At 36.2% G+C, this 16,228-nt stretch overlaps 1 protein-coding gene across 1 annotated transcript in view; it reads right to left on the bottom strand.

The window, feature by feature from the left end:
• Positions 1–4,439: 4,439 nt before the first annotated feature.
• LOC309511155 (uncharacterized protein) overlaps positions 4,440–16,228 on the bottom strand; it is a 154,532-nt gene continuing 142,743 nt past the window's right edge. Inside the window, exons 13-14 of the mRNA XM_082186254.1 lie at positions 5,223–5,335; positions 4,440–4,955 (exon numbers count right to left, since the gene is read on the bottom strand). Coding sequence (XP_082042380.1) covers positions 4,763–4,955; positions 5,223–5,335 — 306 coding nt within the window. The 3' untranslated portion in view covers positions 4,440–4,762. The remainder of the gene's footprint in view (positions 4,956–5,222; positions 5,336–16,228) is intronic.

Raw genomic sequence — 16,228 nt, 5'->3', positions numbered from 1 at the left:
TTGACCTCCCCCAGAATTACGTTCAGGTGGTCCAATACAGCGGAGGCTGTATTTGCCAAACTGAAAAGTCGCTTCGTTTCGGCTCCCATCTTGATAGCCCCTGATCCCTCACGTCAGTTTGTGGTGGAGGTCGACTCATCAGAGGTGGGGCTAGGCGCAGTTCTTTCCCAACGTTCTCCCACAGACGACAAGATGCATCCTTGCGCGTTTTTGTCCCATCGTTTATCTCCTGCCAAACGCAACTATGACATTGGTAACAGAGAGTTGTTGGCGTTAGAGGAATGGCGTCATTGGTTAGAAGGGTCGGGGGTACCTTTTATCGTCTGGACTAATCACAAGAACTTGGTATATATCAGAACCGGCAAAAGACTCAACTCCAGGCAGGCTCGGTGGGCTCTTTTTTTCGGTCGTTTTGATTTTTCTCTCTCGTACCACCCGGCTTCCAAAAGTATCAAACCCGATTCTTTATTGCGTATTTTTGACCATTCCGAACGCTCGTCCACTCCCGCGTGCATTTTACCAGGGACCCTATTTGTCTCCACACTCACATGGGAGATCGAGTCGAAGGTCAAGACGGCCTTAGAAGGGGTAACGCCTCCGCCCGGTGGCCCACCGAACCGATTATTTGTACCGGAGGGATTACGGTCTGACGTTATTCAGTGGGGGCATTGTTCTAACGTAGCTTGTCATCCAGGAGTTAATCGCACACATTTTTTGGTCAGGCAACGATTCTGGTGGCCATTAATGGCTCGTGACATTCAAGACAAAGGTTTTGTCTTGGCTTGCTCGGTTTGTGCTACTGGTAAAACTTCCAATCGACCTCCAGATTGGTTACTCCAACCACTGTCTGTCCCTTCGAGACCCTGGTCCCACATTGCGCTAGATTTTATCACCGCCCTCCCATCTTCCCAGGGCATGACGGTCATTTTATCTGTAGTGGACCGGTTCTCGAAGGCGGCTCTTTTTATTCCCTTGCCTAAATTACCCTCTGCCAAGGAGACAGCGGCGGCTGTGGTTGACCACGTTTTTCGCTTACATGGCCTCCCGATAGACGTGGTCTCCGACAGGTGTCCCCAATTTGTGTCCAAATTTTGGCGAGAATTTTGTAGTTTACTGGGAGCGACTGTCAGTCTGTCCTCTGGGTTTCATCTCCAGAGCAATGGCCAAACCGAGAGAGCCAACCAGGATTTGGAAAGAGTGTTGCGATGTTTGGTATCCAAGTCAGCAGCTCTCAGTGGTTGAGTACATAACTCGTTACCAGTGTCATCCACGGGCCTATCTCTGTTTAAGTGTAGCTTAGGTTACCAGCCACCAGTTTTTCCCAGCCTGGAATCCGAAGTCGCGGTCCCCTCCGCCCACGCCTACGTCCAGAGGTGTCACCGCACATGGACCACAGCCCGTGAGACTCTGCTCCAGGTGGGGGCGCGCACCAAGGCTAGGGCCGATCGCCACCGGTCGAAGCCTCCCGTATACGTCGTTGGTCAAAAAGTGTGGCTTTCAACTAAGAACATTCCACTCCGTTCCGTCTCTAACAAACTAGCTCCCAAATTTATTGGCCCGTTTACTGTCACCAAGATCATTAATCTGGTGGCAGTCCGCCTCAAACTTCCTCAGGAGTACAGGAGAATTAATTCAGTCTTCCATGTATCCAAATTAAAACCCGTGTTTTATTCTCGCATTAACCCGCCGGCCCCGGTTCCCCCTCCGCCGCGACTCGTAGATGGGGAACCTACATATTCGGTTAACCGTATTCTGGACTCGAGACTGAGGGGACGCGGATTCCAGTATCTGGTGGACTGGGAAGGTGACGGTCCGGAGGAGAGAAGTTGGGTTCCTGCCAGGAAAATCCTGGATTTTCATCCTGGATCACTCCCTTATCGATGATTACAATCGGCAGGTAAGGGTGTCTGGGAACGCCAGGTGGCGTTCCTAGGAGGGGGGGTACTGTCACGGTTCATGAATTCACTGCTTTTTCCTTGTCTCGTGTGATTGTGGTGTGTTAATTAGTGTGGGTGTGTCCTCTGATCATTGCTCATCAGCAGCGCCAGCTGATTCCCATCTAACTCACCTTTATATTCTCTGTGACTGGTGACCTCTTTTGTCAGAACCTTATGGTGTATGCAGTGTCTGTTCCTGTCCCGTTTTGGCTGTGACCTGTGTTCCTGTGGAGTTTTCGTCGTGTCTTTGTCTCTACTCATCTTCGTCACCTTACTGGATTTGGATCGTCACTTCTGCCATCACCCTTCACCAGCCGGTTGCATATTGAAGTCCCTGTGTCACTCTCCTGCCCCAGTGTGCCGTGTGTGTGAATCTGACCACTCTGTTTATTCCTCAATAAAAAAACTTTTTACCTGCTATTGTCTCCTCTCTTGCGAGCATGACAGAGTGAGTTACAGATCAATCTATCTGGTGTCTCACGGAGTTCAATGTGGAAAAGCCTGTACAACCCATGAAATGTCTTAGCTTTTTCACCATATTTGGTGATATTAATACTGGAAATTTACCAGTATTGAGCATGTAATGCCACAAACTATATAAAAGTATACAAATTTTAATAATAGTTGAAAATAGTTTGTCCATTAAAATATCTTCAGAAATTCAATTGTATCCTGTGGGAAAAAGTAAGTATGACAAAAACAAGTGTTTTATAAGCTCTAACATTAACAAAGATTTTTGCACATGCAGAACGCTTTGAGAAAATGCAGTCACTCCACTCACACGCTGTGTTTGGGACATGGTATCAGTATGTCAGTACGTTCACTGACTCTAAACCACCACTGGATGTCAGTGGATGGTAAATGCTGTTAAAGGTAAAGATTGTTGCAACAGTGGAGGCTAGTGGAGAATAGAGGAAAAAAACTAATGCAAAAATGAGTTCATGCACTGCAGTCTAAATGTTATCATCATCATAGCATGACAAGTTCAATTAATGCAGTTTACGTGTCACACACAACACAGATCTTGTCATTGTCCTTTTGTATTACTTCAAGCTAATGCTTGCATATTCAAATAGCTACTCAGTATAGCTGCCATCTATTGATAGTGATTTATTCATTATGCTGTTTTTAAAGCAGTAATGTAATGATATTTTCCTCAAACATTATGGTTAGGGATTGTTTTTAAACTTCTGCAATTTATTCAGTCTGAAGTGCTCAATGCACAGACACAGATCATGCTGGTGGCTTTCTACAAACCCTGCTGTCTTGTCTTGTCTTGTCTTGTCTTGTCTTGCTAAACCATTTCACTGTCTATTAACCATCTCTTCTGCACTGTGTCCAGCCCTCCCGCTGTCGACGAACGCCTTGAGAAGTTTTCTGTGTACTGCTGCCGCTCTGTGCGTGAGACGAGAGGTTAAGAGTCAACTAGCCGGTCTCCCTGATTTCTGCTGCTACCCAGCCACACACGAGAGAGTTGAGAGAAGGATCCTGTTTATCAAGACTGTTTAAATCTGCACTAATTGCAGCTACCTGTGTTCTTGTTTGAAAAGACTTTTTCTGCACTATTTGCAGCACCCTGCGTTCCTGTTTGTAGAGACATTTATCTCTGCTCTCTCTAATAAACTGTCTCTCAATTGCATTTGGATCCTATCTCTTCCTTACAACAGATGCCTTTTATACTCCATTTTAGTGTTCAAAGTTAGCTCACAAAGTTAATTATTTATCCAGTTTCTCATCCTTGCCTCCCTTACACATATATTATACAAACAAAAACTTTTATCTTAGATGCAAATAATAGCGATTAATCGATTTGAATCGATTGAATCGATCAAAAATAGTTGTTTCGATACACATTCAAACACACTGTCTAAGCCTCTCTGTGCATGAGTCTGACAAACCCTTTCAATCGATTTGCAAATAGCATTAAACGATTCATTTGTGAATTGGACCAATCCGATTGCATCTGTTCTCGAGTGAACAACTCACTAGCTATGTTTTCATCCGAAGTTGCGAATTTAACTTATATGAAAAGTTTTAATATCGCATAAAACATTTGTGAAATCAAGCAGCGTTTCCATTCCCAGACAGCAACGTAGTGTCGGCCCAGATCCGGGCCACATCTGATATGTGTGGATTCAATGCGTACCAGATGTGGCCCGGATCTGGGCTGACACTATGTTGCTGCGTGGGTTCAGTGAGTCGAAGAGAACAAAATCGTCACTTCCTTATAAACTGGCATTAAATATCACTAAGAAAAGTAAGAGAAGCCACTGTATATAATAATAATAAAATAAAAAAATGTATTGGTCCACTCACAGGCACCCTTCTGAATCCTAAAATGACAAATGAAACACCCTATGGTATTGTGGACTTAACGGACATGTGCATGCCGCGGCCAGTGTCAGTGTAAACTTCTTTTGAATACTTCTTTTGACAGTTGACTGCTTTTATTATTTTGAGAAGTACATTAAAAAATATTCATTCATAATTTGTAAAAAAAAAAAAAAAAACCTGTATTCTGGAAAGATTTAATTGATTTTTTTTTGTTGTAATATTCAAAAAAGCATAATGGGGCACTTTAAAATTGAGAATAAACATGCTAAATAGCTTTCAGTGCGCAGTACAAATCGATGTCAAAATATTAAAACACTTAAAAAACTGAGAAGCTAGCAAAACATTTAGAAAAACAAAAAACACATGTTTTTAAACTTGATACATGCAAATTAATATTTAAGCACTGATCTAGAGTTAAAGATCCGCCATGAAAGATAATTATTGATATAGCATTAAAATTCAATCTCTGCATATTTACAGCATTTCCTCTTTCAGTTTTCATCAGTGAGGTAAAATGGTTCATTCTTTTCACAGATAAACTTTTTCTGCTCTTTGCAAGATTGATCAAACCATTTGTTAGAGGAACCATCCCAATTTCCCAGACTAGCACAGTTCTCTCCAGAGGGATCTTCTTGTTTCCAGTTATCAGGTTCTCTCGGCTCATATTCTCTCTTGTGCCAGAACCTTTGGAAGCAGAAAATTAGACAGTCTAATTAAAACAGAAGTATATTCAACATATTTCATGGATCGAGAACAGACTGAATATAAGTATTACTTATTTCACAGATAAACAGGCAAGAAAATACAAATGCAAGGTATCTGTAATGTAACATATTGCAATACACAGTATATTTACAGAAAGGTAAAGCCCAGATTTCTCATATATATATATATATATATATATATATATATATATAGAGAGAGAGAGAGAGAGAGAGAGAGAGTTCTTACTGTATTTCAGTGTCAGTGAGAGTTTGGTTATTCACCCAAACCCAGTGTCCTTCAGTGTCCAGATCATTGAGACCAATCCAGTGCGACTCATTAACGTTAGAGACCAGAAAATCCTAAAAGAGAACATTTTGTTTGGTCATGTTTTATCTCATTACATACAACTCAGATGCCAAACTCAAGCCGGAAACAGTTCACACAACTTGGGTTACAATCTCGTGTAACACCTCAGATGAATACAGTGCAGGAAACAGTGTGTGGTTTTGGCCATGATGTGTTCAGCTTCTTCCTCTTGAGGTTCAGTCACTTGTGGTTTTGCTTTAGCACATCACATTTTAGTACATTTTATCACCAGAAAAACTGCCACACGATTAATCTTCCTCTGAGCAAGGTTACAATTATTTGCTCAGTTCTCAGCCGATTTTCACATATATAACATTATTGTATGCCTAATCCTGATTTCAAAGTTAGAATTATGGCTAGTGACAGAAAAAAATGATTTCTGATACACTGGGTGTTTTACAATATCCAAACAGTGACAAAGAACATTTTATGTTTATGTAAAGTTTTTTGACATTGACATTAAATTGAGTATTTGAACATTTTATCTTCTATGCAGATTTTAAGTTAAATGATACATTTTGAGTACTTCTTTTTTATTTATCTTATTTATTTATTTTTAAACTGTAGGCCTACCTGATGGATTTTTTTTTTTTTCAAATTAGGCAATGTTAAAGAGACAGTTTACCCAAAAATGAAAATTATCTCATGATTTACTCACCCTGAAGCCATCCTACTGTAGGTGTATATGACATTCTTCTTTCAGAGGAATACAATCAGAGTTATATTAAAAAATGTCCTGGCTCTTACAAGCTTCGTAATGGCAGTGAATGGCTGTTTGACTTTGGAAGTCCATTAAAGTGCATCTATTCATTATTAAAGTGCTCCACACGTCTACGGGGTTAATAAAGGCTTTCAGAAGTGATGCACAACTGAACTTGACGGACAACGTAATGACGAATGCAGTTGCCCAACCCTGTTTGTTTGAACCGCGAGAGGCGTCAATTGCCGTCATTACGTTGTGCTTGACCTTTATTAACCCCCGGAGTGAAGGACTTTAATAATAGATGCACTTTTATGGACTTCCAAAGACATACAGTCATTCACTGCCATTGTGAAGCTTGTAAGAGCCAGGACATTTTTTAATATAACTCTGATTGTGTTCGTCATATACACCTAGGATGGCTTCAGGGTGAGTAAATTATGAGCTAATTTTCATTTTTGGGTGAACTATCCTTCTACGCATTTTGCAGGGTTCAGTGCTGTGTATTCTTTGTGTTCATTTTGCTTACATCTAATATCAATTATATAATAATTGATTTGACTTGCCTGTTCTGATTGGCTGGTTATGGTCACCAGATCGGCTCCTTTTGAAACACAGACATCTCGACTGCTTCTCCAGTTCAGTTTATCAGAGCTGAATAAATACAGATTTCCACGACAAGCTATCCATCCATTCACAGAGAGATTACAAAACTGAGCTGTGAGGAATTAATAAAAAAAGACAATTAAACATTTCATTATTTAGATCATAAGGGTCTTGAAGCTAACCAAACTTTAGTTCATTGTGCTTTCCTTGCACTTTAAAAAGTAAAGGAGAGAGACGTTCTCTGCAGCAACAATGGAGAAAGAGTTTGATGAACTTACAGAGTCTGTTATTGTAACTTATGTCAGTTTGCATAAACCAGTTTAGACAAAATATGATGCTGAATCAACAAAACAATGTTATAAAAAATGTCAAGCCCACTCACCAACATAAAGGGAGAGCGGTTCTTTAACTCTGGTGTAATTGGTTTTAAGTTCCTCTAGTTCTCTCATAACTTGGAGAAAATGGGAAGAATAAAGTTACTCACATGGACAGTTCAGTGAACAACATGTTTGTGCTGTAATGTTTATGAAATATTAACACTTTCTCACTTGTGCTGTTCATCTCTTGAGCTGATTTTAAATCGGCAAGCGTATTGACATCTGAATTAAAGAGAAAACAATAGCAGCAGCAATTGTTAAAAAAAAGATTTAGCTGTTCATTACATATTGAACAATCTGTCCATATAAGTCAAAGGAGAGATATATAAAGTATAAAGTTTACTAAACTAAAAGATTGCACACCTAAAACTGAAATAATCTTCAAAAGTATGAATGGAGTTGTACATTAATGCTTCAGGCTGAATTAACTGCCATTTTATATATTTAATGTGAAGGTTTAGGTGTTTAGTAAATGTGTTAATTTATTATAAATGAATTATTTGTATTCAATTTTTTAATTAACTTATAATTATTTTAGGCATCAGAACATAAATTAAATTTTCAATGTAATATCCAGACAAACTTTATAAATGGTTGTAAAGATACATAAGTATAACGAGACACAACAAGAGGGCTAAAATGTTCATGGGACTTAATACAATGATGCACAGCTGGATGACAAAAGAAAATAAATGCAGTGTTCAAGAATGCTTTCTTAATCGACATCTTAAAACAGATTTGTCAGAGAAAAGTATGATTTTGAAAAATAAAAGAATTCTATTGCAGATGTTTCTGCTCCACAATATAAAGTAAATGCATCCTGAGCAGAGCAGAGATCTAGTATCAGTTATACTCACAAAGCATCCAGAGAGCGCAGAGACCTCCGAGAGCAAAAACAAGAGAGAAACCCAGAACAATCAGAAGAACTTTAGTCCACTTAGGAGAAGTGACCTCTCTCTCCCTCTCTCGGTCTTGAAGAGAGATACATGGGTGATAAATATTGTTAAAGTGATAATAGTAATTAAAGTGATAAAATATTTCAAACTCTGATAAATATTCCAAATATTCCAAACAAATAAATTCTGAATCCCAGAATTTTCCTTGTGGGTCTGTGAAACTTAATTTCTTAGATGAGCTCACTGCATTTGTGGGTAATGTAACTATGTAAACAAAATGAAGATGCTCGATAATGATCAGCGACAGAAAGAAAGAAAGAAAGAAAGAAAGAAAGAAAGAAAGAAAGAAAGAAAGAAAGAAAGAAAGAAAGAAAGAAAGAGAGGAAAAATCAGACATCTTTCAATGGCATTGTTGTTACTTAAACCTCTACATATGCATGTTTAGAATTCTGATTAAAATTAAGTTTTGTAAAATGCTAACTTTTTTCATTTGATGTTTTGTGTTAAAATGCATTGTATATACAGAAATAAGTCATAGATAATAAATAAGCCATAAACATACATTTGACACCATCTTTAACCTGTTAACTGTCACCCCACTTTTTGAGCTTTGATCTGAACTTAAATGGCTTTTATCAGAGCTTTTATTCATAAATTATTTGAAATATACAAACCTAAGGTTTTAAAGACACTCGCAACTTCAAAAATGAAAGTGTCCAAAAGTTATAGAAGTTTAAGTTTATTGTAAAGCAAATGTACTGAACGAAACATTTTTTTAATTTAATTTTATACTATATATATTTAACAAAATAATCTGGACTCTAAAATTGCTATAGAAAATCAGCTTTATGTCTAACCAAGTTGTATTCCAAATTTGAAGATTTCACAAAAAAAAGAAAAGCCATTTACCATTTCAATTGTAATGCAATGATATATTATATATTTTATAATATCTTACCTCTGTACAGAGAGCAGTTGCCATCTGAAGCTGTTGTTGAAGGCATGTACTCAACATTTCCGTAAACTGAATCCATTTCTTTAACCTGATAAAATGTGTGTATGTTGAGTGTTTGCTGGAAACAAGGAAGCCACAGAAATCTTACACCGGTCATTTAATGTCATTTGTACAGACTGAAGTATAAGAAAATAGAGAAAAAAAAAAAAAATTAAACTTGATTAGCAGTGTTTAGAGATCAAATGTGATGACTGAATTCCAGCAAGATTTAAAAGTGTAACCTAGATTTTTTGGACCAATTCGATTGCATCTGTTCTCGCGTCAACAACTCACTAGCTATGTTTCCATCCAAAGTTGTGAATTTAACTTGTACGAAAAATTGGAATATCGCATAAAACATTTGCAAAATCAAGCATCATTTCCATTCCCAGACAGCAACATCGGCCCAGATCTGGTATGTGTGGATTCAATGCGTACCAGATGTGGCCCGAACCTGGGCCAACACTACAGACCCTTTCCAAAAAATTTGAATATCATGGAAAAGTTTATTTATAATTCCATTCAAAACATTAAACTTCCATAGATTATAGATTCAGGGCCCACAACTTAAACGATTTCAAGTATTTAGTTGTTTATTTGTACATAATTTGGGCTTCCAGCTCATAAAACCCACGAAAACAGGATTTCAAAAAATTAGAATATTACATGAAATCACACAGTAATCACACAGTAATACCATGGTCATTGAACCAGGTTTTGGTTCTTTTGGCAGTGTGGGCAGGTGCAAATCCTGCTGGAAAATGAAGGAAGCATGAAGTGCTCTGAAAATGTCCTGGTAGACGGCTGCGTTTACTCTGGATTTAATAAAGCTTTATTAAATCCAGAGTAAACGCAGCCGTCTACCAGGACATTTTCAGAGCACTTCATGCTTCCTTCAGCAGACAAGCTTTATGGAGATGCTGACTTCATTTTCCAGCAGGATTTGCACCTGCCCACACTGCCAAAAGAACCAAAACCTGGTTCAATGACCATGGTATGACTGTGTGATTTCATGTAATATTCAAATTTTTTGAAATCCTGTTTTCGTGGGTTTTATGAGCTGGAAGCCCAAATTATATACAAATAAACAACTAAATACTTGAAATTGTTTAAGTTGTGGGCCCTGAATCTATAATCTATGGAAGTTTAACGTTTTGAATGGAATTATGGAGATAAATAAACTTTTCCATGATATTCAAATTTTTTGGAAAGGGTCTGTATGTTGCTGTGTGGGTTCAGTGAGTCGAAGAGAACAAAATCGTCACTTCCTAATAAACTGGCATTACATATCACTAAGAAAAGTAAGGCACCCTTATGAATCATAAAATGACAAATGGGACACCCATATGGTCTTGTGGACTTAAAGGACATGTGCATGTGGCGGCCAGTGTAAGTGCACATAAAGTGAAAACTTATTTTGAATGCTTATTTTGACAGTTGACTGCTTTTATTATTTTGAGAAGTACATTAAAGCTGATATTTATATAATTTGAAAAATCTTCATTCTTATTTGGTGAAAAAAGAAAAAAAAAACTGTTTGCTGGCAAGTTTTAATTTATTTTAATTTATTTTTAAACTTGGTCTTTCCGAGAAAGGACCAGGAAGAAAGAATGGAATTACTGACGACTCGTTTAGATGGCAATCGGATCTCTCTCTTTTGGGAGGCAGTAACTTCATTTGTCCTGCACTTTGATCTTTGACACTTTGCAGATGTTTTACATACACAAATCTAATTTACACACTACATAAAGGGTAATAAAAAAGCATAATAGGGGCAGTTTAAAATTGAGAATAAATATGCAAAATCAGTCCTTTATCTAAATATCAGTACAAAGTGCAGATCGATAAAACAGTTAAAAAACTGAGAAGTGAGCAAAACGATTAGAAAAAAAACACTTGTTTTTAAACTTGCTACATGCAAATTAATATTTAAGCACTGATCTAGAGTTAAAGATCTGCCATTAAAGATAATTAGTGAAATAGCATTAATATTTAATATCTGCGTATTTAAAGCATTTCCTCTTTCAGTCTTGTATGACATTTTTAATTGGCAGGACATTAAAATCGAAAACGTTCACTTGTCCTTTTACATTTAAACAAATATTTAACAAATGCTATGTCATTAATTGCACACAAAATAATATGCCGTACATACCTGTGTTGAGGATGCAGTGATGCTGCTTTCACTCTTTACTGTTCTAATGCGTTTGTGTGCATCTTAACATGCAGGAAGTTACAAAACCTCAAACTCTAAGAGAGTGAGTTACAGATCAATCTATCTGGTGTCTCACAGAGTTCAATGTGGAAAAAGCCTGTACAACCCATGCAATGTCTTCACTTTTTCACCATATTTGGTGATATTAATACTGGAATGTTACCAGTATTGGGTGAAGCATGTAAGTAGTCCTTATGGGGCGGCTTGTGTCAAAATGATTTACGACTTTGACCTTTGACCTTTTGGCAGGTTGAACTTCCGGTGACCTTATGATTGACGGGTTGAACTTCCGGAATGCGGTCATGGGATTAACCTATTGACCCTGCTAGCCTATCGATCATGTTGTATGACAGTTGCTTTTGCCCCGGTGACCTATGTAGGACTAAATCATAATTTTGACGGGTAGTTATATTTGAACAGATGTTTTTTGCCGTTTGTTTGAACTTTGTCCCAGTTATGTGTGTGCGTGTGTGGTTATATGGCTTGTGCCTGCGCCTGCAGTTATTTCATATATGTGACATTCAGTTATTTCACATTTTATATATAAAACATTCTATAATTTATATAACCTAAAACAATTAAAGGTTGAAAAAACATTTAGTTATTTCACATTCATATGTAAAACATCCTTTATATAATATAAATTATCATGCTAAAGTTCTTTTTAAAAGTGTATAACATAAATTATATAATCTAAAGCAATTTAACTAAGGTTGAAAACATTCTGCTCTTTTTTAAAATTATATAATGAAATACTTATAAAATCTACATAATGTTGCATATCACACTAGCAATAGTTTGAAAAAACATGCTGTTCTTTTAAAAGCTTACTAAAACCAATTGGTTTAGAAGAATAAAATCATCTTACCTTATTTTAGAAAGTTGAAGTATACCATTGATGTCCACAAAAATGCAATGTATGAATGGATTCAAAATTGTTTTACACAACTGAATTCACACTGTCTCAAAACATAAGGAGCGCGCGCGTGTCTGTGTGTGTGTGTGTCTATGCGCGCGTCCTCTTCCTGCGAGCTCTGACCCCCCTCCTTACAGTGTAACTGTCAAGTGAATCTCACACTAACAAAAGTTGAAAACATGCCTTTAAAAGTATAATATAAATATCTTATTGATCCAATTGTTTTAGTTTTAGATGAATAAAAAATGACTGAGTTAAAATTAACTCATCAATGTCCATACCATTCATGTCCACAAAAATAATTAAACTAAAGTTGAAAAACATACCTTTAAAAGTGTATAATATAAAATAAAATATCTTGCTAAAGTTGAAAAACATACCGTTCCTTAAAAGTATAATATAAATATCTTATTGATCCAACTATTTTAGTTTTAGATGAATAAAAAATGACTGAGTTAAAATTAACACATCAATGTCCATACCACTGATGCCCACAAAAATAATTTAACTAAAGTTGATAAACATACCTTTAAAACTGTATAAATGTAATGGTTATAAAATAATTTTACTAAGGTTGAAAAAATATTCAGTTCTTTTAAAAGAATATAACATAAAAAGCTTACTAAAACCAATTGTTTTAGTTAAAAGTAAATAAAATCATCTTACCTTATTTTAGAGAGAAAGTTGAAGAAGTGGCTCCTAACACATCATTGTCCATTGATGTCCACAAAAAATGCAATGTATGAATGGATTCAAAATTGTTTTACACAACTGAATTCATATAGTCATTCCTGAATGTCTCTCAAAGCACCGTCTCAAAACATAGGGAGGCGCGCGGTATGTGTGTCAAAAAGTAAAACACACGTGTGTGTGTGTGTGTGTGTGTGTGTGTGTGTGTGTGTGCGCGCGCCCCTTCACATGTGAGCTTTGACCCCTCTCCTTCGCATACCAGAGCACAGTGAAAGTGAGGAAGGGGTTTCCTAATATCACACTCACAAAAGTTGAAAAACATACTGTTCCTTAAAAGTGTATAAATAAAATGGTTATATAAATATACTGAAACCAATTATTTTAGATGAATAAATAAAATTCATCTTACATGTTTAGAGTTACAACTCTTGAACTTACATGTTCAAGAAGCTGTTGAGAGCTATAAATCACAGAGTGGTTCTCTCTCACACCAGCGTCTCTGACTCAGAGGGGTGTATTCAGTGATGGGATGAGACATTTTGAATGGTGTGTTAAACTTATAATCCTAAATGTTTAAATGACATCTTTTAAAAATAAAAGATGTTTTAAATAAATTATTAAAAGTCTTAATAAAAACAAATATTTTACAACGATGGTCTGTGGAAAAATTTGACTTGAACAAAGTATTTTTATTTATTTATCATGGGTATGTCAAATCATTTGAAAATTGAAGTGTCACAAGTCATCTCACGCCTGTGAAATATTCAGTAATTTCTTAAGTTGTATCTGTGAGAAAATGACAACCACATAGGCCTATCTTCAGAGAGAGCAACCATGAAAACATTTAGAAACTGGGAATCTTCCAGAAATAAGGTCCTTCCGATCAGCGCTGAGAAAGAAGTTACTGGACAATAATGATAGCTTCAGAATATCGGATGACAGATGAGTCTCTGTGCATCGTGTCAGAGCGTATGTCATGTTAGTCTGCTAACGCCTTTACAGAGCCAAAAGTTTTGTACACACAAAATTTATTTCAAATCATAATCGTAAAAGTTTACATTAGATATTTTAAAAGATTGTTTAAATTATATCTTTAAAGTTTGAATACATACTCATCTTCTATTTATCTGTACTTATGTATGATATAAATTATTTTGTTTAACGGTGACCTAAAGTATAATTGTTATTAAACAATGTCTGTTCAAAACTTTAGGTGGTCGTCTTAAATCTAATTTATATGAAAAAGATTCAATCAGCATATTTTTTTCCATGCTGGGTTTCAATTTTTATGGTGGGGGCTTTCCATAGCTATCCCGTACACCTAAAAACGACCATCACAGAAAACTACATTAAAAATGAAATAAATAAATCATTTTATAAAATGTAAACAAAGTTTTAGCTAAATAAAAACACCTTACATTTCCAGAGAGGTGAAGTAGTTCTTTATGCAATGATAAAAACGATCCAAAAAAGCAAATAGTTTAAGTTGTCATAAACAGAACAAAACAAAACAAATCCTTCAGTGATAAACTACAGTGTGAACTGAAGCTTCAGGATATAGGGCGACAGAACAGATGAGTCTCGGCGGACAATGTCGCAGTAAATCTAGTCTGCTAACGCCTTTCCAGAGTACATCCAGAGTTTACACTAATTTCATTTAAAAGCATAACCTTAAAAGTTTAAATCAAATCTTTAAAGTTTTATTAAAACCATATCTTCTATTTATCTTCTTAGAAGACTTAGGTATTATTGTTACTAAACAGCGTCTGTTCAAAAACTTTAGATTGTTACATACAACATGAAACATGTTGTCAAGGTTTGTCACAATGTTTTTTAAGAAATCCTAGGACTTCACGTTGCTCTTATTTAGTCAAAGTTGTATCATTTGGAAAATCAAAGTAAAAATCATACATCGTCTTAATTCAGAGTATAAGTATAAGATCGTATAAGATCATTTTTACTTGTATCTCCCGAACTACCCTTAATCAGTGCGGAAACACACAAGGTGAAACCCTTTACTGAGAATATACTATCGGTTATCTACTCAAAATATATGTAGAAGTTTCAAATGTTAGCATTTGTTGATGGTGGTCGCATGAACAGACTTTGGGGAGATCTATAGCAGACCTATATAGCAGTCCCAAAAGAATTTCTCCCATCTAGCGGTTCTCCCATCTACTCGCTTTTTCAACTTTGGTAAATGTGTCAAAAAGCTATGACAACATGTCTTCCAATAGCACTTCATCGAGTTTAACTATACATGTTCTACCGTTATGCTGCCTATATAATGATTTACACAACCAAGCTCGTCATTTAGACCGTAACTTTGACTTACCCGTCGAGAAGAACGCAGGCAACTTCCCTTTCAAAGTCTTTCTCCTTCATTAGCTCTTTCCACCTGGGAAATTTATTTATTTACATCCCGATCAATTAAATTTCTGCTTTTTGGCGACGACCAGTGCAGCCTTTCAAATGTGCCTGGGGCAGTATTTTAAAATTTTCATCCAGGCTGCCCCGGGTTCGACTCCCGGTATGGGAAGACAATTTTTTTACATCGCCAACAAAATTCAAGTTATTCAAGTTCATCAATAATCATTTTTAGTTATGCATAGTCTTAGAGGCCTACACGAACTGCAGAAACAAGCAGTTTCTTGAAGATTCGGTACTGAATCATTTTCACAAATACAATTACTGAATTCAGAAAATTTCCCTATGGAATATTTACTTTATCTATCATAATTTCAATTTAGTACGTCATCATTTAAACTTTTCATCTCATAATTATGACGCATAGTCATAATTTTTATTTCAACTTTTTAATTCAGAATTACAATTTTTGTCAATTACGCCTTTTTAATGTAATACTTCAAACGGTTTTAAGTCATCATTTGGTTGTTGACTATAGTAGTGCTGATGATGAAATGTGTCGAGTTAGGCTAGCGCTTTTTGTACCTCTCTGGTCTTTTTCAAGATGGCGGAACGACACGGAAGCTTCCTTGGACATACCCGCCCCATGTAAATAAAGATAAGAAATGATCTGATTTTAAGAAAGATCATTTTACACCCATGAGGACATATTTTATGAATACAGACAATGATTTTAGCTAATAAAATACAATTTTTCAACCCGAGCGAATCTACACATGAGAGGCCTTCAGAAGTCATAACTTCAGCGGCTTAGGCCCATTGGTGTAGGTATTTGTAAAAATCAAATACTCTATTACACTTTTTAAAGTTAGAATAAAAAGACCTGTAGTGTTGTCTGACACAAGGCCATTAACTTGTTTTATAAATGTACTTTGCTTATTTCTACAAATATCAACCTGATAAATGAAAATCAGAAAAAAGAAAAAACAGTGTTTTAAAATACAACTAAACCATGATAATGTTTAGTTTAGATGTTGATGACTCAGGCATAGTGCAACCAGATTTCTCTAACATCTCACTCACAACGCAAAACGTTGTAAATAAACATTTTCAAACTGTAATTTA

The sequence above is a fragment of the Leuciscus leuciscus genome (genome assembly GCF_965113295.1).
Source record: "Leuciscus leuciscus genome assembly, chromosome: 12".
Taxonomy (NCBI): domain Eukaryota; kingdom Metazoa; phylum Chordata; class Actinopteri; order Cypriniformes; family Leuciscidae; genus Leuciscus; species Leuciscus leuciscus.
Note: the sequence above shows the minus strand (reverse complement) of the source record. Positions and strands in the feature narration are given on the sequence as shown.